This window comes from Falco cherrug, chromosome 1 (genome assembly GCF_023634085.1).
Source record: "Falco cherrug isolate bFalChe1 chromosome 1, bFalChe1.pri, whole genome shotgun sequence".
NCBI classification, from domain to species: domain Eukaryota; kingdom Metazoa; phylum Chordata; class Aves; order Falconiformes; family Falconidae; genus Falco; species Falco cherrug.
In genome coordinates, this window is record NC_073697.1 from 95127779 (window position 1) to 95152006 (window position 24228).

The window sequence follows — 24228 nt, forward strand, 5'->3', positions numbered from 1 at the left end:
CCTGCTGTATCTGCAATTTGCAGTTGTGCTTTGGGGTGCAGCAGATGGGGATAAAATCTAGCACAAGGCTTGTACCCCCCAGTGGTGGGGTAATGCCAGTCTAGGGATCAGCCCAGGGAGAAAAGCCACCGAGGAAGCAGTGGAACATCTCTCTTCCATGGTTTTATGGGATGGGGCAATAGGGAGAGCCGGGCTGGGCCATCTCCGGTGCCGCAAGCACACGGCAATAACGAAATCCAGGCACATAACAGCAACAACAGCAAAAGCTCCCCTTAAATAAACTCTGAATTAAGGGTAGCAGATGTTCAATCAAGCTAAATATTTTAACTCTTTCCAATGAAGTCAATTCCACAACAGCAATTTGTAAATTGCTATAATTAACAAGCCTCCACAATATGCCTGTGCATGGGAAAGGTAGTGTCTCCGGAGCAGCTGGGCGCGCAGAAATAACCCCCTGCCACCACCCTGTCCATAGGGATGGGCTGGCAGCTGCCACCGCTCCTGCTGCCCAGAGTGCAGCAAAGGGGTAGGGGGCTTCCCCCAGCCGGCGGGGTTACTGGCATGCTGGATCCATTCTCCTGCACCTCTGCCTTGGGGAAGGACAGATAAGCAGGGCTTGGATCCTGTGTGTAAGATCCTGATGGTGCTGCCAGCCAGGAGGAGGATGGAGGCAGGTGAGTGACCTGGCAGCGGTGGGCAGGACCATTGCAGGGGGGGTTATGGGGTTTATTTCCACCCCATGGTGCTGCACACACCGGGGCTGGCTCTGCTGGGGAGTGGGGCTGCCCATCCGCTCCTGACACCCATCTCTGGGCAGGGCGGTCCTGCTGGGATCTGGCATCGGTGGCAGCGTGGAGATGCTGCAAGCTCATGCCAACACATGCACCCACCAGGTGATGGATGGAGAAGTCTGATGAATCCTGTTAATTTTTTAATCTCTCTTTTCTCTCTGCTTGCCCAGCCAAGTGTTCAGGCCAGCTGCTCTCAGCCTTGAAGAGCTGCTCTGAAGAAGGGGCAGAGTTTGGGTCCTTGGGCTTCTGCCCACCTGACCCGTTCCCTCCCCGTAGACATCAGGCTGCTGTCAGACTCGTGTCCCCAGGCACTGCCACCTCTGCTGCTGCCCTGTGACCCACAAACAGCCCAGCATCTCTGCATCCCCATCCCATCCCCCATGCACGAGAGCCCTTGGCTGTGCTAGGCAACGCTGTGGGTCATGCCAGATGGACGTGGGGACCCCAAAGGGGTGACACACCCGAGCTTCCCCCATGGGGACCAGACTCAGGCTCTTCTGGGCTTTAACAACAGCTTCACAGCTCCGGCAGCTGGGCTGGAGCTCGCCCACCCGGGAACAAGCCTACCTTTGCCCTTCCAGTGGGCATGAGCCGCGAAGCCGACGTGGCCTCCGTATTTGCGGTTGAACTCTGCCATCAGAGCCTTGTAGGGGTTTCGGATGAGCAGGATGGCCGAATCGAAGGATTCGATCTCCTTCTGGCCGCTCTCGTGGGTTTTGATGCAAATTGTCCTCCCGCTTCGCCAGTGGTCCCTCTCGCCCTTGAACCCTGCCAGGACAGAGCAAGCAGGTACCTGAGAAGCAGCTGGTGCAAATGTTCATAAAAATCATAAAAGCGAACTGGGGAAAGGGAACAACATGGGGATAACAGGTTGCAAAATGCAGTTGGATAAAAGCAGCTGTGGCTTGACATAGCATTTGCATCCCTCTCCCAGATGGAAATCCTTGATTTGCCCAAGTTATGAGTCACATAGAATTCATGTACGAGAGGGTGGGTAGCGGGCACAGAGACCGAGCAGGGCTGCCTCCTCCCCGGCGGTGCTCAGCTCTTCTCAGCGACTCACTCTGCAACAGCCTGATACTGCACAGCCCAGCGTTCCTCCAGGGCAGAGCGCACTGGCATTAAGCACCTGCACACTGCATTAACACACCTCATGCTTGTGTTGGAGGGGGTCAAGAACGTATCTTTATAGCTTTAATCTCCCTGACCACCGCATTTAAACTCTCCCAATAAATTAAGAAAGGGAAAAAAAACCCCAAGCTCATGGGGCTGCAGATGAGCCCAGGGCTGCGGTGATGCCATGGGGGGTCCAGAGAGGGGACCACCATCCCCTGTGCCCCCACATGGAGTATGGGGCCTCAGCCCAGCATCGCTCCCAGGCCCTTTGCACCCCCAGCCCCTGGGAAACCAAGCACCCAAACTACCCGAGAACAGCATGTTGGCAGTGGAGCCGAGCCGTGGGGGGAAGATAAGCTGTAAGTAGCTGTATTACATCAATTATAGATGTGTAATTTGCTTTCGGCAGCCATGCTGTGCGATGCAGGGACATGATGGCTAATCTGCCAGTTGCCTGGATACCTTCAGGCCCCTCCAACGTGCTCAACCCAGAATAAACATGAAACCCATGCTCGGGCGGCTGAGCAAAACCTGGCCAAGGCTTTCACCCGGGGATGCTCCCCTCCGTGGGGGACACAATGCCGACTGCACCCTTGGGTGGGTGCCAGTGCCAGGGGCTGATACAGCCTGGGCTCCCTCACTCAGCACAGAGCATCTCCATCTCGGAAAGACTGAATTTGGCAAATCTCAAATAAATGTGCACTACTGCCTATGGTGTTGGGCAAATGGGGCTTCAGGGGGTGCCCTGGGTACAAACCCTGGCTGGCTGTGTGGGTACTCTGGGTACAGACGCCCCCAGCTATGTGGGTACCCCAGGTACAGATCCCAGCTCCACCACGGCCAAGGAGGAAAGGAAGATTTCCTCTCAGAGCCACAGAAGGGGAAGGAAAAGCAGGAGAAACCTTCTAGGTCTACAAATAAAACTATTGTAAATGGCTATAAAGTGGGGGAACTGGTGGGGGTTTTTTCCCTCCCCCTTGCAGTATGGTGGCTTATTAGGAGAAGCTGGCTTCTGGCTGAAAAAGCTTCATTCTTTTGGCTTTAAACTTACCCTGGCTGCTTCATTGAGGGTCCCTGAAGCCCACATGCCATCACCCACTCCAGCAGCCCTGGCGCTGCTGCTTTGCCCTGTAGGGTGGGAGCCACAGCACCCCTCCTCCGTTAAATATTTACTGGGCAAGTATCTGTGTCACCCGGGAGGGGAGGATGGATCTCCAACAAATCCTTCAGCCGGAGGAGAACAGCCACATGAGTTCAGCTCCCTCCTCCATCCCTTCCGTGAGCTCATCATCTCTCTTTTGCACTGCGAATATTCATTAGTTTGGGTGTCAGCATTCCCTGGGTGCCCCGACATGTCACTATTTTAAACTGCAGCTACTCAGGAAGAAGGGGACATTTGTCCTCCAGGATACCAGTGCCACCAGCACCATCCCCTCCCAAATCCTGAATCTGGAAGGCTGCACGAGTCCTTTTCACCCTGCAGTTGTGAGTTTCATTTGCTTCTCACTTTATGCATCCCAGCTCCTGGGGAAATCTGAGCAAAAAAACCCATCATCTTTTTCTTGGGGCAAAACCCACAGAAATTGCCTTGTTTGCCAGGATTGTTGTCACCGGGTTCCTCCTCCAGAAAATTCTTACCACCACAGTGGGTTAAAAACCACCGGCATGATGGAGAAACTCCAGTTCTGCCCCAAACTGGAGCTTGCCCAGGTTAGTGGGCAGCACGGGGAGGTTACAGGCAGAGCCTGTGCAGTGTCAGGTCCCTTTGATACCCTTTGAACCAGCACACACCCAGCCCCAACCATCCCACAGAGCAGCATCGGTGGTACCCGGCTCTGCCCTCCCCTGCTGCAGACGCAAGGGATGGCACCAGGACCTTCTCCCATCTCAGGGAGGACCGCTGCACCCCCAGCAGCCACATCCCCTCTCACCTTTGTTGTAGAGAGACCCATCGAAGTAATAGCTGCCAGTGTAGAAGCCGGTGGCCAGCTCGATCAGGTGGCGTGCCCAGGTGTTGCCAGCACCGGGGAAGCTGGCCAGGGCCACCAGCTGCTTGGCACGGGTGGGGAGAAACCTCCTGTCCATGCAGCGGTTGTCTGCAGCGAGAAGCAGCCAAGACTCGTCAGGGCTGCAGCACGGTAACGTGCTTCTCCTACAGAGATATCCCGCTTCCTTACAGCGTGCTGCTGCCTCCCAGGGAGATGCTGGGGCAGGGTGCCAGGAGGTGGCTGCTGTAGGGAAAGGCAGCTTGCCTAAAGCGCATAGGGACATGCCACAGAGTCCTGAACCCTCCAAAGAGTCCTGAACACCCCAACAAGTCCTGAACAGCCCAAAAAGTCCTAAGAAGAGGGCAGGAGCTGCTCTGCCATTACTGGCTGCTTGCTGCCTGCGTGATTAGGGGAGAGCAAGTAACCGGGCTGCATCTGCCAAGCAGCGCTCCTGCTTTTTACATCAACGAATGCACACACGTTTCCAGCACAGCCTCAAACACCGAAGCAGGGATCGTGTCAGGACAGAGCCGCTCTGAAGCGAAACCACCTGAACTTGGGTCCTCATTTGCTCCATTCAGCTCTTTCCTCTCCCCGTAACAGGTTTCCCCTTGCCTTGTCCCCACTGGTCCCACCACTGGGACCTGCAGTGTGGTGGGGGACTGCAGCCCACTCTGTGCAGATTCCTGGGGACTTTCTGCCTGGTCACAGCCTTTTTCCCCACTATTTCTCCCCGGATTCTCTCCCCCCTGGCTAGTGAAGCCCCAGCAGGTTTACCAGCTGGCTGCGGGCTCTGGCTTGCTGGTACCGCTGGTGACAAGGAGGGACAAGCACCGGCAAGGAGGGATCCTGCCGGAGGCAGATGGCAAACTGCTCTACCCTGCAGCTGAGTCAGGCAGTAATTAAAGCTGTTTGTTCAGGGGAGGATTGATTTCCCAAGAAATTAAAATAAATGGTAATTTTTAATGAAAGCCAAATAGATGCTGCAAGCTCACGCTTACTTTCTGTCAGCATCCCCAGGAAGGGGCTGGGAAACTGGTGCTGGCACCCGTGCCGGAGTGGTCCCTGCCCAGCAGCAGGCAGGCTGAGCCCAGCACTGGCTCACCTTGCACTTGGGTCTGGTAGACGAGGAGGTATTCGGCAGTGCCACAGCTCTCAAACTCCTCACCGGCGCATTTCTGGGCACAGAGCTGCTCATCCTCCCGCTCGTGCAGGGTGAAGAGCGTGGTGGGGAAGCCGCAGTGGCAGGTAGTCCCAGCCAGGGCTGACAGCGGGTATTCCTGCGGGGATGGGTGGAGGGAGGGCAGCCAGCATCCCCATCCCCTGCAGCAGACCCTTCCCTCTGCCCCCCACACCCATCCCTGCCACCCTGGCCCTGCTGTGCAGCCCGGGGTGGTTTGCAGCACGCTTCCAGCCAACTGCACCAGGAGCTCATTGCAGACACCCAAAAGCACCCAAACTTTCCCGTGGCATGGCTGAGCTGCCTGCTGGCACCACCAGCCATGCACCAAGCACTGGTGCTCCTGACAGAGCTATGGCACATCATTTGTGAGTTTGCCACTTGCACCAAGGTTACGAAAAATCATCGGACGGCCCCACGGCAGCCTTGCTGGCATTTCCAAGCCCAGAATTACGAGGCTCATTTGGCAGCTGACAGGCGATTTACCACCAGGCTGCGGCAGTGCTGGGTTAATCGAGGGGCTCTGGTTATTTACACCTCCCAGCCCTGAGCTCTCCCGGCAGCGAAGGGAGAGTGGAGCCAGCGACAGAGCAGCTGCTCGTATTTAACTGGTGTGATGGTTTATTCCCCACCATCCACTCTGCCAGGGAGGCTGTGAAAGGAGGACATGACTGTCCCACTTGAAGGTCTTTCCCCACCTGATAATTTATCTAATTTTCATTAATAAATACTCCAGCAATGCCCACTGCCAGCCTTTCCCATCCTTGCTTATAGGCATCATGCTCCAGGAGCAAACTGCACTAGAGCATCCCTGGACCAGAGCGCAACCCCATGATGTTCCTGCCTAAACCCCTCCGAGGTGGCTGCTGCCTGCAGGGGGGGTGAAGCCGTGGGGAGCAGGCAGGGCAGGCAGCAGGTGCTGCCCCTCTGGGGAGCTTTGGTCCAGTCCCTCCCCATGGCAGAGACACAGACAATCCACTTGACCCTTTGCAGTTTGGATACACATAATTATGACACCAAATCAGATTACGATTTACCCAGTGTGACCCTTTTTGATGACAGGGTTAAGCTTTCGCCCTGCACACCCCCAGCCCCCTGGTACCTTCTCGGTGCAGAAGTCCACGCACTTGTCCACGGACATATTCAGCATGAGCTGGGTGACGGGCAGGGCGATGGAGACATTGTCCGGCCGGCGGAAGCACCCCCGAAATATTGCGCTGCCATCTGCAAGGGAGAGAGGCCACAGCGGTGTTGACAGCGATGTTCGCCCAGCCATGAGGAGCAGGGGCTGCACCCCAAAAATGATGTCGCTGCCATGGCAAGAACCTCTGCGTGCCCCGGTGTCCCTGTCCCCATCCCCCACCGCTCCTCTCCAGCCACCCAGCAACACAGCGACTGCTTTTCTCCGGCTCTTGTCACCCTCCGGCTGTGGAGCCACATTTGCTAACAAGCTCGCCCGGCTGCTTACAGTGCAAAATCAGAGCAAAAGCCCTGGCAGCAAAGTCGGGTTTATTTTTTCCTCCCTATTTTTATCAACACGGTGATCCCAGACGGCAGGAGGGATGGAGGCGGTAGAGGAGAGCAGGGCTGGGGCTGGTTGGTGTGTCCCCCCCACTGGCATCAGTGCCCTGAAGGGTCCCATCCCTGGTCGTCACCCACTGCTGCACAGACCCAGGCACCCTCAGCCCCTCTCTGGAGCTGCTACTCCACCTTCTTTCTTTCCCATTGCTTGGGGATGAGGAAAAAAAAGCAGCCAATGTGGGTAATTATAGTGCTGCCTAATTGGGAGCCCAACGAGCATTTCTGACAGGGAGCACCCTTGGCTTTTTCTGGAGGTCCCAAGCATCCTTCATCCCACAGCCAGCTCTGCCGGCAGCACACATCAAACACAACAATGGTCCTGTTTGGCCAGCAGGAAAGGGGTCTTCAGCCAAAGTCCCCCAAAATGCCCTGAATTCCCAGTGGGGTCCTTGGGGGTCCCCGCTCCACCCAGCCCTGGCTGGCAGCCTTTCCTGCAGGGGGTTCCCTGTGGTTTAGAGGAGCAAAACTACCCCAGCCACAGACCTGAACCACTTTCAGCCCACCTCCCTCAAGCCATGGCCCGGCTTACACAGCACAGGGTGCTGGGGCTCGCCCCTAACAGCACCGCAAGGGGGTCCCCCATTTCAGGGCTGAGCTGGGAGCCGTGTTGACATGAACTTACATCTCCTGGCAGACTCCTGGGCCAGCTCCAGGCGGTAGATGGAGAGGCGGTTGACTCCGCCACAGGTGTTGCTCCTCTCCCCCTTGCACTGCATGTTGCACTCGGACTCGCTGGCGTTCGATGCCTGGACCTTGTGCCCGCAGTAGCACTCGGCGCCAAATTCCAGCCCTGCATAGAGGTAGCCCCTGGGGAGAGCGAGACAGGGGCCTCAGCGCATCCTCGGGCATCCCCCAGGTTCTGTGGGCTTTTGCAGGAGCATCCCCACTGCAGCCAGCTCACACCCAGCACTGGGAGCAGCACTGCATCCCAAGGATGCGTTGTTGGACTAGATGATCGCTGTAGGTCCCTGCTAACTGAAAATATTCTATTCTATTGTATTCTAGTCTATTTATTTCTATTCATTTCTATTCTATTCAGTTCCTTTCTATTCTATTCTATTAATTTCTCTCTTTCTTTTTCTATTTCTATTCCGTTCTGTTCTATTCTATTCTCTTTTCTCTTCTCTTCCCTTCTCTTCTTCTATTCTATTCTCTTCTATTAATTTCTCTTTCTTTTTCTCTTTCTAATCTATTCTATTAATTTCTCTTTTTTTCTCTTTTTCTCTATTCTCTATTTTCTATATTTTTCCTCTATTCTATTCTATTCATTTCTATTCTATTCATTTCTATTTCTATTCCATTCTGTTCTGTTCTATTCTATTCTATCCTATTAATTTCTCTCTCTTTCTTTTTCTCTTTCTATTCTGTTCTGTTCTATTCTATTCTGCTCTACTCTGTTCTATTCTGCTTTAAGGGAAAGGGCTCCATGGGCTACAACAGAGATCATAAAGCAAGAAGCAGCAACATTTCTTACAGGCAGGGAGGATGGAACACGTGGCAGAGCAGGAATTAAGTGATGGGAACGTCACTGGGCTTCAATGTGGGAGAGCTGTGCTGCTTGATACGGGCTGGATTTGCACAGGGGAGGCTTGCAGCACAGGTGTGCTTGCCAATTGCCCGCAGAGCTGGAAACCTGCTGGAGAAGGGCAGTGCCGGACTGGCCAGTCCTGCTGGGGGGCTGCTACTGCTGGGGGGAGGGGATTTGGCATGGAGCAGCCCCACGATGGCACCCCCAAGGATATGCCACAGCAGTCGGCTTGGTGCATGGCACATGTCCACCCAGCTGAGGCGGATGAGCCCTACGCAGGGGATGTGCCACTGTCCCAGTGATCAGCGATCATCCTTTGCAGTGACGTGCCCAGGTGCCGTGGGATGCTACACAGGTGGGCTTCGCCTCTGGGAGAGTTTGGAGGCAGCGAACTGCCTGCAACGCTGCCTGCCCCGCCGGCACGGGTCATGTTTAGGGCACATTCTTCGTATAACGCTGGGCAAAGAAGAAAACTCCCACAGCAAGGGACCCATGTGTCTCCCCAGCTGCACATGGATGTGCTTGGAGAGCTGGGAAGGTCTGGGGAGGGTGTTTTGGTGGGGCCACCCCTGGGTGGATAGAAGCATCCAAGGCTCCTCCAGCACCAAACTGGAGCCCTTACACCCCGCTGTGCCACACAAGGATGGAACCCATCATCCCATCACCACTACCTTTTTCTGGGGGAAGAATTTGGGCTCCTAGAAAACACCAGTGAATTGGGGGGGGGGGGGGGGGGCGGGGGGGGGGGGCGGGAATGACATAAATCTAAAGAAAAAAGAATGAAGGTGGGAGGGAAGGGAGCAGCCAGGGCAGGGAGCTGTGACAGCAGAGAAATGCTGTTGGTGTGCGGGAATTATGAAGACGCGGTGCCTGTCTCCCACCCTACCGTTCAGCACAGTTGTCCTGGCAACGGAAGACTGTCATCTTCTTGTAGTCAAAGAAGGACATGCCGCGCAGCGTTCGCCGGCGAGTGTTGTCCACGTAGCAGCCGATGTATCTCGCTGGGGGAAGGGTACAGGAGAGGAGGGTAAGAACCAACAGGGGCTGACCCCATCAATTCCCACCTCCCTTTTTTTGATTTTTTCCCTAAATAGGGATGCACAGCAATGCACCCTGTTTGTTTGCCTTCGAAATGCGTGCTCTGGGTACAACATGCCCCTGCGAAGGCTGCAAGGAAAGGTTAAGCCTAGAAACACCCACTATGGACAGAAAAGATGCTCTGGCTCTCCAAGGCTTCTCCTCTCTGTCCTCTTCCTTTCTGCTGATCTCAAAATTGAGCAAAGTGGCTCCAAAAAGAGACACGTTATGTGGTAAAATAACCCACCCCCTTCACTCTGCCCTGCCAGGAATACAGGGTGGGCAGAATGGAGAAATATGGTTTAAAACACATTTTCCTCAGCCAGCAGCTCATTTCCCCCAGCCCCAGACATCAATTGCAGAGGATATTTGCCCAGCACCAACACTTGACAAAGTAAAGGCTGATGCCCGTGCTGAGAGCAAATGAAGATGCTGGTAGACAGGGAATAGATCTGAATAAAGTTATGGTGAAACCATTTATTTGACAAATGTAGCCTTTCCCAATAATCTGAAAACAAACATCCAACTCCTCGCCTGCGTGCCTGTTGTGATGCTCTGTGCTGGCTGTGGGCTCTTGTTAGGGGTGAGCTGGTCCATGAGCCACCCCCAGGCAGCCCTGTGCTGCCAGTGCCCCCCTGTCCCCCCTCAGTCTCCTTGTTAGGTGCCCTCATTACTGCCCTCATTAGTCCCCTGCTCCTGCTCCCACCTGAGCAGTTTCTGGGGGGAAGATGTATTGCTGCGAATGCAGGGATGCGGCACTGGTGCAGGGATGCTCAGCATCCTTGCTGCCACTGCTGCCCGAAAAGTACAGGGGTTTCAGAAGCCGGTGGGATTAGCCATCTAGTAATCAGCTAATGAGGTGTCCATTAACATGTTCTGGCAGAGGGGGTGCAGATCAGCTACCCAGTGGGGGTGCACCAGGGAGAGGGGAGGGTGGCCCTGAGCACCAGCAGCCAGGTCTTACCAGCCTGGGGGCAATGGCAGAGCTGGCTTGGTATCCCAAACCAGTCTGGTTCATCTTGCTCCCTGTTTCAGGTATGCATCCTTGATGAATATAACTGCAATTATTTTTTTTTTCTTCATTCTGAAATATCTGCTCCACTCTCAGGGCATCTTCTGCAGGATGCTGGCACAGGGTGACCCTGTCCTGGAGAAATCCTGGAGCTCGTGCGGTGGACGATGGCCTCTGGCTTTGAGCTGCTGCTGCAGTCCCAATGCAGGGAGACTAAAGGAGAGGCTCCCGTCCCTTCAAGGCCACCAGATCCCAAGCCAAGGTGCTGTTTTCACAGCACCAAACACCCCTCCAGCTGTGCCACCCAGGGCTCTGGCCCCCAGCACCCGGGTCAAAGGGCTCAGGGAAAGCACTGGGATATCTGGCAGCACAGGACTGGGCAGGAGCAGAGGTGAGGGCTCTCCTGCTCCGAGCAAGAGTAAAGCCATGGCTCTAGGCAAGCAAGGTGCATCTTCCCGTATGTCATTACCACCCTGTGTCTCTCCTCCCATCTCCATGTCTCCATCACACATTAAATTATCCTTCTAATAGCAGAGCATCTCCACATGCGCCACACCAATACCAGACCACACTACAGGATACTACTTACCTCCTGCTTGCATTGTGCATCTCTTGGGGGGTCCCTGAACCAACTTATTATGTACAACCCACGGATACATAGACCCCCACCCTCCCCACCAAGCCACTCAGTGCAAACCCCACCAGCGCTGCGAAGCAGCTTCCCCAAGCCATCCTGGAGGAAGGTGGAGGAGAAAGATTGAGAGAAAGGTGCCTGATTTAACTTTAACCACCAAAAAGTCATAATTCATTGCTCTCAATTACTCTCAGCATAACGTGGCATTTCCGCAGCGCTGGGCAGGTTTCGGCAGGTCAGCTCATTTTGGTCATGACAGATCTAACCGGTGCAGGATGACTCCAGTCGTTCACACAGAGCCGGTGACTGATGTGCATTACCTTCAATCCATTGCTCTTGACATATGCCTGCTGCAACTTATTAGGAAGGCAACTGGAATAATTAGGGAGATACGAGGACAACAAGTGAAGGAGGAGCGAGCAGGGGGATGCTGAAAGGCACAGGGCTGAAAGGCACAGGGTCGGGTCAGGCACAGCTTGCAGGAGGGTGCTGAGCCCCAGCACACAGCTTTCACAGGGCCAAGGGGAATTTCAGAGCAAGCTGGAAAGATGTGTGGGAACACACACAGATCCACCCAGCAACAGTCATTCAATTCCCCCAACATTTCACTCTTCCAGGAGCCAGGCTGGTCACTGAGGCCATTCGCACTACAAATGCAAATGTAAAAAAAAAAAACCCAACAAAAAACCAACAACATTAAGATTTAATATCTTAATCTAAAGCTTAATGTAAAGCTTGGGCTTCCAGAGAGCATCACAGCTCTTGGCTGTGGCACAGCACACATGTACAAACCGCTTTGGCGCTGGGGTCCCTGTTGGGTGCAGGCATGGGGTGCAAGCAGGAACCCCCTGGGCGACGCACCCGGCCCCTCGCTGGGCTCTCCCAGCACCCACTGCTGCCGTTCAGCGAGCTCAAGGCACAACAGAAGTGTTTTCACAGGGCCGTGCTGCAGGGTGATGCTTGAAACAAATATCTGCCCTTGATTTCCCAGCTGGTTGATCAAAAGCCTCACGCCAGGCACTGAGCGCCCGCGCCCCCCCCAGCCCCCCGACACTCCCCTGCAGCCACCTGCCCCACAGAGCACCGATGCTCGCTGGCAATGGGTCAGGGCTCACCACAGCTCTAGCAATACCAGACCGGCATGTAAGAATGGAAACGCTCCGTGTGGGCATGGGAAAGAGCGGGTGGGTGCTGGTGGCAGCAGCTTCAGGAAGGGTGGCCCACGCTGACCACCCCTGGGACAATGCATTGGTGTCAGAAGACACGGGGGTGTCTTTGGCTGCGTGGCTGGGGTGGCTGGTCCCCCTTTCTTCATGGCATTGCTTGCTCAGGTGTCACGGGAGAGCCCAGCCCCAGCAGGGAATGGCCGGAGATGGCCAGCAAAGGACCAGAGATGGATGTGGTGGAGAGGAAGCAATGCTGGGTATCGCCAGGCTGAGGCTGGGGCTCGCCCCTGCCCCAGCTTCACCATCCAAAAATGCCCCCAGATTTGAGGCAGGAGATGCACCTTCACATAGGGATGCAGACAAGCCAAAGCCGTTCCCTGGCCAACTGGGCTGCCCTTGACCCACACCTTGGCCTGACCCTGGGGCTCCACCAGTGTGGCCAGGAGAGGGAGGAGGAGGATGAAGAGGAGGAGAAGGAGGGAGGCACATCGCCCCAGCAAGCCAGAGCCACACATCACACTAGCTAAACCAGAGATGATTTTAGAAGCAGTATTCCCTCTAGAACAATTTCATGTGGCAAAGCCTCCACAGCCACCTTGTTAAGCTGTCTGCTGCTTAATTACCACCGCCGCTGAAATCTGCCTGCTCCCACCAGACGGTCCAGGGAAGCAGCGGGCACTCAGGAGGAACGAGGTGGGTGCTCAGCATCCATCGCCTAGGGCTCTGCCTGCCCCACAGGCATGCTGGACACGCTGGACTTGGGGGGGTTTCTCAAGCTGGAGAATTTCTCCGCACCATCCTGCTTGGGAGCTGCTGAGATGAGAATTTCTCCGCACACCCCGCAGCTGCCAGCTCTGCACTGGCTCCCATTAACCACTGCCCACACTGAGCCCTTCCACGTGAGATTAAAAAGAGGGAAGACAATATTCCCCGACCGGGAAGATGATATTCACCAACCACCGAGGAGCAGCTGAAGCCAGCGATGCCAGAGCCCAGCATCCCTTCCCCACCCCTCGCAGCCCCCGCTGCGGCTGGGCACAGGGCGGGGGCGGGTGGCGGTGCTGGCAGAGGTTAATCACGGTGGACGCGTTGCATATGGCTGGGGACAGGAGCACTGCTTGGGGTTTTTATGGTGACTGACAGCTTGGGCTCATGAACCATCTGGTGAGGATTCACTACATGTCAATTCGCATTAATGGAGCAACACGGCTGCATACGCCTCAGAAATGCTCCCGGAGACCCCTCTGCGTGGGGGCACGACAGGGAAACCCCCTTTCATCTCATTTTAGCATGAGAAAGTCCCTTAAGCACCACAAGCCATTTTTCCTCCCGCTTCTAAGCCTGGGCTGTGCATCGCATATGAGCACAGACTTGCCGCAGGCCTGGTGGCCAAAGAGGAGCCTCCGGTGGCCTCGGAGCAGCCTGGGTTGGGGGGACCAAGCCTGGCTCAGCACGGTAACCCCTGTGAAACACCCAGCTTGCCACAGGGTTGGGGGTTCCTGCCTCTCCCCGAGCCGCACACCCACTGCTCCATCAAGCGTCTGGGGAGCTGCAACTCCCAGCCCGGGGTGCCTGGGGAATCGCATGTGCCACCCCCGCCTGGGGCAGCTCCTCAACAAGCCCGGCTTTGGCTCACGCAAAGCAGCCTTCACAGGCACCGGGGCTCCCCATGGCGTGCATCCCCCCACCAGAGATCTGGCCCACCCTGGAGCTCAGGAGAGAGACGCGAGCAGCAACAGGCAGAGGAAAGCCTGGCAGCATCCTGACACCTCTCCAGCAGCTCCCGCTCCCAAGCCCCTTCTGAGTTTCCTTGGCCAGCCGATGCTGCAGCTCCTGCCCTGAACACCCAGGCATCCAGCACGCCACACGGCACTGGAGCGATAAACTGGATTGCTCCTCGCCAGCCCACCTTATTAACCACGAGAAATCGTAACGGCTTCCACAGTGGCTGAAGGTGTGAGATGCTCCTTTGCTGGGGGGGCTGTGGAGCTGGCAGAGAAGCAACGCTTCTCTGCATGTGTTTGGGTGAGGTTTGCTGGCACAAGGGTGCTCATGGGTGCCAGCGACGGAGGCGATGAGCTGAATAACGCTTAGGATGCAAAAGCCCTGATGGGCAGCCATCAGCCACCCAAATTCAGAGCGAGTGTGCAACCCTGCATACAGCTGCCTTCAGGATAAATAGATCCCATTTTAAAAATCAATGAGAACCACTACATTCGCTTATCCTTGTTCATTAATAACAGTCCCACTTGACAATACACCACGCACCCCAGGCAGCAGCCAGGCAGGGATCTCCTGCCTTGAAAGGCCAAATCCCAGCCCTGCCTGCACCACCTGCCTGCACTTCAGTGCCTGCAAGGCAATCGCAGCCAGCCCCTGCCCCAGCACCCCAACAATGCAAACAGATCTGGGTTTAGTCTTCATTGGGGCCAACAGAATTATCACGGAATTTGGCCCATGCCCACAGCCAGAGGATGGGATGAAGATGGGGTGCATCCTCTCCCCAGCTGGCACCCCCAAAAGCACCTGTCCCAGCAAGGTGCAACTCGGAGGCTGATGATGCACAAGTGGGAAAGAGTGAAAATGGGAAAATGAAAGCGGTTTTTTGGCACTTGGGGAGGGGGGAAGGAGGGAGGAGATGTTTCCGGGAATGTCCTCTGGACCAGTGGTCTCGAAAGTGGGGTCCTGCACCCCAGGACCCATGCAGGGCAGTCCGTGTGGGTATGGGAAGAAAATCTCAGCGCCCGGGTAGCACATGCATACGGTTTATAAATAAATACACATTTACTGGGGGTGTGGGCTCAGAAATTTGTTCCTGGTAGGGATGCACAACCAAACCAGCTCAGAGACCACTGCCCCAGAGCACAAGGCTTTGCCCAGGAGAGGCCAAGGGGAAGGACCCCAACCTGGGCGCGTGTCCCCAGCCCTTACCTCTGTCCTCCTCCTTCTCACGGCCGCTCCTACCCCTGAGTGCCCGGCTCCGGGTGCTGCCGTAGTCTCCAGCTTTGCCCCTCTCTGCCGGTTCCTTGGAGGTGCTTTTAAACCAGGGTCCATGCCGCCGTCCCCCCTCCGGCATCGTCACCGCTGCCTTGAAGCCACGGCTCAACTGCATCACCCCCAGGTAGGGCAGCCCCGGCCCCTCGCCGCCCCCGGGGCTGCGCTGGCTCCCCGGCACCGTGGGCTCCCCGGTGAAGCCCGAGTGCAGGAAAACCAAGCTGCCGGCTGCCAGGTAGAGAGCCAGCAGCGTGAAGAAACGCACGGGTTTTCGCCGAAAATACCGCTGGAGTTTTACCAATAATTTGGCCATAGCGTCTTCATCCCTTCCCCGGCAGCCAGCGCCGCGGGGCAGCTGCTCTCTGGCCCCAGGGATGCTCCGAGGGGGGTTCTGCCCCCTCCCCAGGCTGGAGGTGGCTCCCAGGGTGTATCGGGGGAGCAGCTGGGTGCCCCGAAAGCACAGCGGGGGCTGCAGGGTGAAGCCACGCAAAGCTATTGCCTGATCCTAAAAATTCCCAGAGGATCGGGGAAGGCAGCAGGGGTGGATTTTGAGGCCCCCCTGCTGTGCTCGGGGGGTTTCTCCAGTGCTGGCTGTCACCGCTGTCCCCTGTTTATTCTCCTCCCGGCAAAGCCCCCCGGCCGTGCCCTGGAGACTCGGCTGATGGAGGGATCATGTTAAGGAAATCGAGGGTTTGAAGGTGATTTGAAAGCCGATCAGCTGACGCAGCTCTTCTTGCTCGCCTTTCCGCTCGGCGGCACCGGCTCTCGCAAGCATCTCTCTAATGAAAGCGGCACCGTCGCCCTTTCAGACAAAGAATGAGAAGTCCCTGGACACGTCTCGGGGACTGAAATGCTGACTGGGACCCTTTGTCTAACGAAGCCCCATTCATCTCACTCCCAGGGCAAGAAATCTCCACCTGCAAGTCAAAGAGAAAGGCACACTTAGGAAAGCATCCCAGGACACAGTCCCGGGGAGGATGGCGGTCCCCGTCCCCCTGCGGGGTGAGGAAGGTTCCCCGGGCTCTTCGTTGCCATTCAGCCCTGCAGAGGGGCAGCTCAGCGTCCCCCTGGCACAAGGATGGGGGATAACTGGGAGACGTCGGTGCGGTGGCAGTGATGCTGGCTGCCAGCAGCCCGGGTTAGGGACCGGGATGTGGGGGTGAGTCCCGACTCCAGAGCCCACAGTCCCTGCCACATCATGCAGGAGAGGTGCTACAGGACGGCTCTGGGTGACGTGGGATTTCTGCTTTCACCCCATTTCACCCACAAGAAGATGAGCTGTGCACACACACATCCGTGCAAGCACACACACTCACTTGTGCACACGCACTCGTGCACATGCATTTCACCGCTAGACCTGAACATCTCTGTGTACCAGCTGGCTCCAAATGAAGCCCCTGGCAAGTGAGTGCCCACCGGCAGTGTGAGGCTGCTCCGGCACCCCGCAGCACCAGGAGGTCCCCCCAGGAGCATGACACCCTCAGCATCACCCAGGGCATCCTCTATTCTCCAGCCAGAACCGAAGGGCTGACTGTCCCCATCGAGCCCTGCCAGCTGGGACCGATGCTGCCCCAGGAATGCCATGGCCGGGGCTACTGGAGCCATCCCTGGCAGCCCTGGGCACAGGGAGGGCAGCCCAGCCCGGGGAAGGGACAGTCCCCTCCAGGAGCTTTCCCCCTGGGGGGATTTCTCTTCCCCAACCCCCCCCCCCCCCCCCCCCCGGCTATGGAGGGATCGCTCCAGCCCTGCCCAGGACACCACAACACCAGGTTACATGGTGGGGCTGGCTTCACAGTGGCAAATACCACTGTCACCGCACCCCGCTGGCACATTGGCGGGGGCAGGGACGGCCCCGTGCCCGGGGTGTGCTGCCTGTCATGGACTCATCTTATTTTAGGAAAGGAGACGAAAATAAATGGAAAGACAAAGTGCCATTAGTTTAATGGCCTTTATGTTCCTGCCATCTGTCTTCAGTTGATTAAATAAAAAATATTGGTGGAACATATGGCATGAATTATACATAAATATTTTAATTTGGGTTCCCAGAGTGGTTATTCAAATACCTCTGGCTCTGCCAGGTGAACTTTTGTGGAGCTTAGGGCTGGGCAGGCTGCGTGGGGCTGATCACTGATGGGGCACAAGCACCTCAGGCTCCCCCAAAGCACCCCCTCCCTAGCCACATTTGGGGCCAACACAGCCTGAGTAAAGGCTGAGTAAACCCAGAGTAGTAGGCAAGCAAGGAGACTGCTTGCTACTTGGGCTTTTGCATTTGCAGGCACCTCTATGGCAGGATGACGACACAGGCAGCACCCCAGCACAGCCGGGGCAGGTGGTCCAGCCCCCACCGTGGTGGGCGAGCATCCCCCAGCACAGTGGTCCCATGGACCTGTCGGTGCTTGGCTGCTCTCCCGTGCTCCCTGGCCGGTGGCCAGCCGGAAAGGGCTGCTCTGCAGGACCTTACAGCTTCCCCTCCCATGCCAGCATGGGCTGCTCTTCTGCACTTCAACCCACCTTCCCGGGGCTTTATACAGATGCTGAATACAGAGCGGTTTAGGATGCTGCTGGGGTGAAAACGGGACAGCCCTGGGGCTGTCCCTGGTCCCCAGCATCCCCACTGCCACTCGATGTCCTCCTTGCCTGGGCTTAGTCCTGCCAGGCTATGGCAAGGAAGCATGGCGTATAAAGAAGGGGCTTAAATTACTATCATTAAGCCATCTGGAGCTCATCCTTCTCCATCATGAACTGTGGAGTCGCAGGTCAATTACTGCATATTTGCATATATTCCATTAATGCTTCTGCTAATTGTCTGGAGGAGATAATGTGCTCCGCTTACAGCTCCCTCGCTGGCTATGGTTTACAAACAGCGAGTGCAGCAAATAGAGCTGGCACCAACGCTCCCCGTTGCAGGGAGTGTTGGCACATCGGGGGGCTGATCAGGGGGACCCCATACTACTGGTGGCCATCCAGGACGGGGGATGCCATCAGCACCCCACAACGCTGCTCCGTGCACCCCACCAGCCCTCCCCACATTGTCAGGATGGATCCACCCCGTGGTGCAGCAGCACTGGGCTGGAACCAGCAACCTGCGGGTCCCCATCCCCACTGCAGCCTGCACCAGTGAGTGTCCCCCGGGGGTTGCATCCTGCCTCCCTGCTGCCTGCACCCCACGCTGCCTGACCAGGCTCAGGCTCTCCTCCCGTGGGCAGCAGGGCAGCTCCTGCCAGGGCTGCCATTCCAAGCAGAGCTGGTGCCAGCCCAGCTAGAGGACAGCGGTGACACACTTTACCAGCCAAACCAGCGAAGCTAACCGGGACATTAATCAGCCAGCATGGTGCAGCGGGCAGCATCATAAGACCGGGCTTCCATCGGCTGCCACGGGTGGCCGGGCACTGAGGCTGCTGCAGCCTCGGCACTGGGACAGCCAGGCTGTGGGAGGATTTATCCCCCAGCCCTCGCCTGGTCATTACCCGCTATGCCCAGCCGCTCCCGGCTGTGGCTGTCAGCAGGGTCCTGCTCAGGTCCCAGGGGACAGATCCAGCCCCCGGGAGTCGTGTGGCTGGAAAGTTCCCCCCTAGCTGGCAGCACCAGGACTGGGGCATCCTTCCCCACTCCCCCAGAACCAAAGCATGGCAGAGCCAAGCAGGGACATTTCCCAGGCACTTTGCGCCATCATAAGCAGGCAGCGGGTCCAGCCGGGATGGGGGGTTGGGGGGGCTGGTTCCTCACCTACCTCCCTCGTCACACTCCTGCCAAGAGCCAAAATCCTTGTCCTGACAGCAAGATGCCTGGCTGAGCATCCCTCTGCACCTGAACCACCTCCCTCTGTGGTGGCAGCAATACTGAGGCCAGCAGAAAGCAGGCGAGCTCTGCCTGCAGGTTTGGAGCTCTGCAATTACTGGCTGCCGGGCCAAGGAAATCCTCGTTAATTTGCAAGGTTTATCTCCCCACCTCCAAGCAGAGCCGGTGTGTGGGGAGGTGGGCACAGATCCCAGGAGGCTCCACCGAGCAGCCTGAGCATCTCTGGGACCGCTCCTGACCAGGATGAATGAAGTGCCGATAAATTATACATTTGGGTCTTGTCTCCAAATTGCTCTGCAATTATTGAGCACCAAGGTTCAGTTGCCTTCAAGCACCACCTCACATCTGACCATGGCAAAACACACTGAAGGGCTCACGTGGCTCCCCCAGCACAGGAGAACAATCAGCCCATTAAAAACAGCAAATTAACGAACACAAGTGTTCCATTAGAAAGAGAAGGCGACTGAACTATCCAATTTCATCACATCATTTGCATTTCTTATCAGAGGGACAGGGAAAGAATAGGGCTTTAAAATACAGAGGGAAAGGATGGAGTCTAATGACCACAGCGGGGTGATGTGCCCAGGGCCCCATCCCACGGGAGGGCTGTGGCACAGGCACTAACCTCGGTCCCACGCCACAGGGCAGCCCTGGCATGGTAGGGAGCACGGTCCTGCACCCCGTTGAACACCCTTGGGTGCATAACACAGCTTACCCTTGAAATGCATCTGCTGAGACCTGGAAATCCAGCTGTGTGCAGGGCCCAGTGCACGGCACACAGGACCCAGTGCACACTGTGCAGCACCCAGTGCATGGCATGCAAGGATGCAGTGCATGCACCCTGGACCTCCTGTCACCCAAAAGCCACCCACTTTGGTGCAGGGACCATGTGCTTTTTCAGAAAGCCCTGTGCCCTCCCTCTGCACCTCCACAGGGTGCTGGCAATGGGTGACCACTGTCCCCGCAGAGCAGCTCCTGCAGCACACAGTCGTGCCTCCCCAGTGAGGCAGCAGGTGATGGCACCGACCAGTGACACCAGTATGAACACCCAGGGACATAAGGCACCCTTGGCACTGGCATCCCTCAAGCCTTTCAGTCTCTATCCCCAGGAGTGTACCGTGGTAGGAGCTTGGCATCGCTGCCTGGGCCAAAGCTGGCCAACTTGAGCTCGCAGGTAAACCTGCCATCTTCTTCAGCCCTGTGACAGTGGATTTTCACTCTTTCTCACTTTTTAAAACATAAGCAGCAAATGAGATGCATTGGGCTGAATTTAAATACCATTACTGCTGGGAACAAAACTGAGCTAAAATGGGGCGTTGAAAATCAAGGTTTCTGACACAGCAGGGCACGTCTGGACCATCTGATGCATTTCCCCTCGAGCACCCAGCACCCACCGCCTCTGCCAGGGGCAAGCCAAGCACACCAAGCACTCAGCTGCCTTTAAATCGAAGCAAAATTTATGTATTCCACTGCTCCCTGCCTGAATTGTGCTGAGGAACATGTTTGTGCATCCCCGGAGTGCATCAAAGGTTGGTGTGTGCTTAAAAGCAGCTGAATTGGCAGCTTTTAGGTATCGCAGCAGCTCCGTCCCTGCCCAGGGATGCGGCTTGCCCCAGCGAGCTGCACCGAGGTCGCCAACTCTTTCTCCGCAGTGAGATGTTCCCCAGGCGTGTGCCTCCTTGGGTAGCTTTTAAATCCCTTCAGTAGGTCAAACCACCAAGATATGCAAAGGAAAAACCTCTTATTTGGGATTTGTTGGCCTGATTTTTAAACCCAGAGCAGGACCTGCCCATCTGCTGATAGATTTTTGTACAGGATTTCCAAGCGTGTTGGAGGGTTTGTAAATCTTCCTTCTCACTGTGAATCGATGGAGGGCTTTAGACTGTAATTAGGCAGCTGACTTTCTCGCTTATGGGTGAAACCTGATTTTTAAATATTCTGGAGAAGATTTATTGACAGTCCCAGCACTTGCCCAGGGTGAGGGGAAGCCGCAGCCACAAGCCCAGCTGGGCACAAGGACCAAGCGATCCTTTCATCTAGAGGGATGACTCTGCCACAGACTAATTGATTAATGTCTGTAAAAGGCCTTGAGATCCACAGAAACGAGGCCATGCTAATTGCACAGCCTCCAATTAGTGCTTCTTCCACTCTCCAGAGGATGAAAACCCACCGTGCACCAGCCCCGTTTCTGCAAGGGCCGAGTTATAAATAACCCCCTGGGCAATGGGCTGGATCCTGCCCGGGTTAGTTCACTGCGCCGAGAATGACTGGGACGTGCTACGCAGAGAAGCCCAGAGCCTGCAGCACATCTCGGAAGGGCTATTTTATTTAACCGAGCTGATTTAAGCAACTTTAATCCCATTTTTAAATATTACAACATTTGCTGTTGAGCTACCTGGGATTGCAGATCCCCACAAACACCCCAGACCTGCACGAAAGGGATGCTGATCCTCGCCCAGGGGATGCGGATCCTCGCCAGACCCTGCAAACACTCGGATGGCACAGGGAGGGGGAGGATTTGCTATGGGCCAGGCAAGGGGCTCCCAAAACAAATCCAAGCTGGGGTGCAGCAGGGTCATCCAGCCCCTGAAAGCAAAGAAATGCAATTGCCTTCAGGCAACTGATTTCAGGTAATCCCACCTCTGCAGCACGCAGGAGCTTGCAGGGCTCCGCTCGCTTCCCGGTGTATTTTCCTTTGCAATGGCCCAAGCAGAGCCGAAAAGGGGTTTTTTTGCTTCACGCTCTGTTCCTCCACATGCAATTACATCAAAGCCCATTCCAGCCTCTTGTAGAATGAATTCCCCTTGCAAGTGTGAAAGCGACTCATAAAGAAAAATGTTTTAAGCCGTGAATCATTTAAAAAGCACACGCCACAATGCCAAAGGCAGAGAAGGAAATAGCCATGTATTCCAGAGACTTAGGCAGGCAGAGGATACCAGGGAATCGGTGGGATGATTTAAATGAGCCGGCACAGCAGAGATGCTGCAGCTGTTGTACCCAGTATCCCCATCGCAGCTGCTGAAATGCACCCTACGTTACAGCATTATTATTATTACTATTATTATTACTATTATCCTGCAACAACCCTCAGCACATGCGTTATCTGTCTCTCTCCATCAGCGTTATCCTATCTGCCAATACCTGGGTTTCCTTTGGCAGGGCCAGAGTGTGTTTGTGGAAGGAGCGGGGAGCTACCTCGTTTGCTACCGTGGCTAATTGCATTTTGAGAGCCATGCGCAGGGCAGGTGCTGGGGAGCAGGCAGGATCCGACACTGTTTTCAGCAATAGAAACAAATAATCAGTGCAACCCTCACCTGCCACATCCTTGCAGGCCCCACATCCCTTCCTGAGCATCCCTGCTGCTGGCATCAGCCCTGTCCCTATCTGCAATGCTGAGGAACCTCTATTTCCCCATTATTTCCACGTTATTCCTTGCAAGGCCAGAACAGCAACTCCATTTGGACATGAGCTGTGTCAGGCCTCTGTCGGTGGTGACATACAAGGGTTTTGGGAGAGGTCACCCCAGGGAGGTCTTGGTGACACTATGGGATGCTTCCCAGACTGCTGCGGGTCTGCGCCTGCTTTTCCCCTTCTCATTATCCTTGCCCATGGCACCCTTTTGACACTTAAGCCCTGTGAAAAAGGTGATTTAATTTCATTCACACAACACTGTCTATCTGTAAATGGGCTTAACCTAATGAGTTTTAATACGTATTATGTTCTAGGTATTTTATGCCCAGTCTGCAAAATCCAGTTATGGTTTTCAATAAGACTTAGCGAGCTGAGGCATGCACCAGAGGGATGTGGCACTCACATGGGGCTGCTCCAAACTGGGGAAGGACGAGGAGGAGGGTGGGAGGAAGGCAGGGGCTGTCCCCCAGGGAGACACAGCTGGATCCCAGCCAGCTGCTGGCTCAGCAAAGCCCCCCCTCCTCAGCCCAAGCGCTGCCTACAGCCCCCTCCAGCAGCCTGGGAGGATGAGATTTAAGATACAAGGGCTGGCCTCTTTCAGATGCAATGCCAGCACCACCGGCTGCACCGCAGCAGGCAGGGCCAGCCACCGTCCCGTGGCAGGGAAGGCAGCGGGCAGCCAGCCCCCGTGGGTGCGTAGCCCCCCATGCCTGGCCGTGCAGGCTGCTCACCCCAAAGCCTTCAGCCACCGCCGCAGCTGGCAGGGCCGTACCCTGGCAAAGGCAGCGGGGACAGTGCGGGCAGAGTGCGGCTGCCTTGGCATGCACAGACACCTGCACCGTCCCCGCCGCGGTGGCAAAGCAACCCCGAAGCGCAGCCGCTGACACATCCAGAGCCTGCAGAATCCCCGTTTCAGAGAAAGGCACGATGCTGCTGTTTTCCTCTCTTGTGCTTAATGATGAGGAACAAACCTTGCAGCCAAACTGGAGCGGCCAAGTGGCACGTTTTATCCCGAGGTTTTGAGCTCCAGAGCCAGTCCTGGCTCCTGGATTCACGGGAGGTGACCAAGACCCAGCTGCCACACACCAAAAGGAGATGCCCCAGGGGAAGCCCTGATGCACAGCCCCCCCAACAGCACCTACAGAACCACCCCGCATGGTACATATAGCAGCATAAATCCCATAAAGACCACAACAAGATCCATGGGGGCCATCAGTTGGGAGCTGTGAGCTGTGATCCCCCCAGGAGGGTGTCTCAGCCCCACCAAAACATCTTTCAGGTTCTACTACGGGAGAGCCTGGTACATTCAGTCCATGATGAATCCCCACCAGCCTCCCAGGCAGGGAAGAGCCAAAAGTAATTTGCCTGTAAAGCCCATGCTCAGCTCCTGCAGGTCTTTGCCACGGAGACTTCATTCAGTCCTTGGTAATCTGGGATTATATGCAGCGCTGGGGCAATTAAGAAAAACAGCTTTTCAAGCAGCAGACAATGCCTTCTGCAGCCTATTTAAATTAATATAGTGAGAAAGATTCTTTCTCACAGCCCTTGGTTTAAAGCCTCCTTTCCCACGGGGGCTGATTTCTTTCTTTTCCTACACACCCAGCAGCATTGCATCCTGCTGCACCAGGGAGATGGAGGCCCAGTTTGGGAAGAGATCCGCCTTTTCCACGAATACTGCAGGCTCCAGGAGGGACCAGGGCTACCCTGAACCGAGCCCAACACAGCGAACAGACTGGGCTGGGAGCAGGTGGCCGGGCCAGGGGACAGTGACTGCCCTGGCTCATCCCTGTGGAATTTAGGCATCGCACAGCATCCATCACCCCCCAGCTCCCACAGCAGCGCTGCCAGACCCCTGTGCATCGCAGCTCACTGCAGAAAGCCCAGCACATCACAGACGCTTTCTAGAAGTGATGCACTGGAATGCTTCCCAAAATGACCCAGCTGAGATGGAA

General features: G+C 56.0%; 1 protein-coding gene across 1 annotated transcript in view; it reads right to left on the minus strand.

Moving 5' to 3' along the window:
* WSCD2 (WSC domain containing 2) overlaps positions 1-24228 on the minus strand; it is a 36140-nt gene that overhangs the window by 9406 nt on the left and 2506 nt on the right. The window contains exons 2-8 of the mRNA XM_055717388.1: positions 15005-15984; positions 9071-9185; positions 7279-7463; positions 6178-6299; positions 5001-5175; positions 3839-4003; positions 1359-1559 (exon numbers count right to left, since the gene is read on the minus strand). Of these exons, the coding sequence (XP_055573363.1) occupies positions 1359-1559; positions 3839-4003; positions 5001-5175; positions 6178-6299; positions 7279-7463; positions 9071-9185; positions 15005-15380 (1339 nt within the window). The 5' untranslated portion in view covers positions 15381-15984. The remainder of the gene's footprint in view (positions 1-1358; positions 1560-3838; positions 4004-5000; positions 5176-6177; positions 6300-7278; positions 7464-9070; positions 9186-15004; positions 15985-24228) is intronic.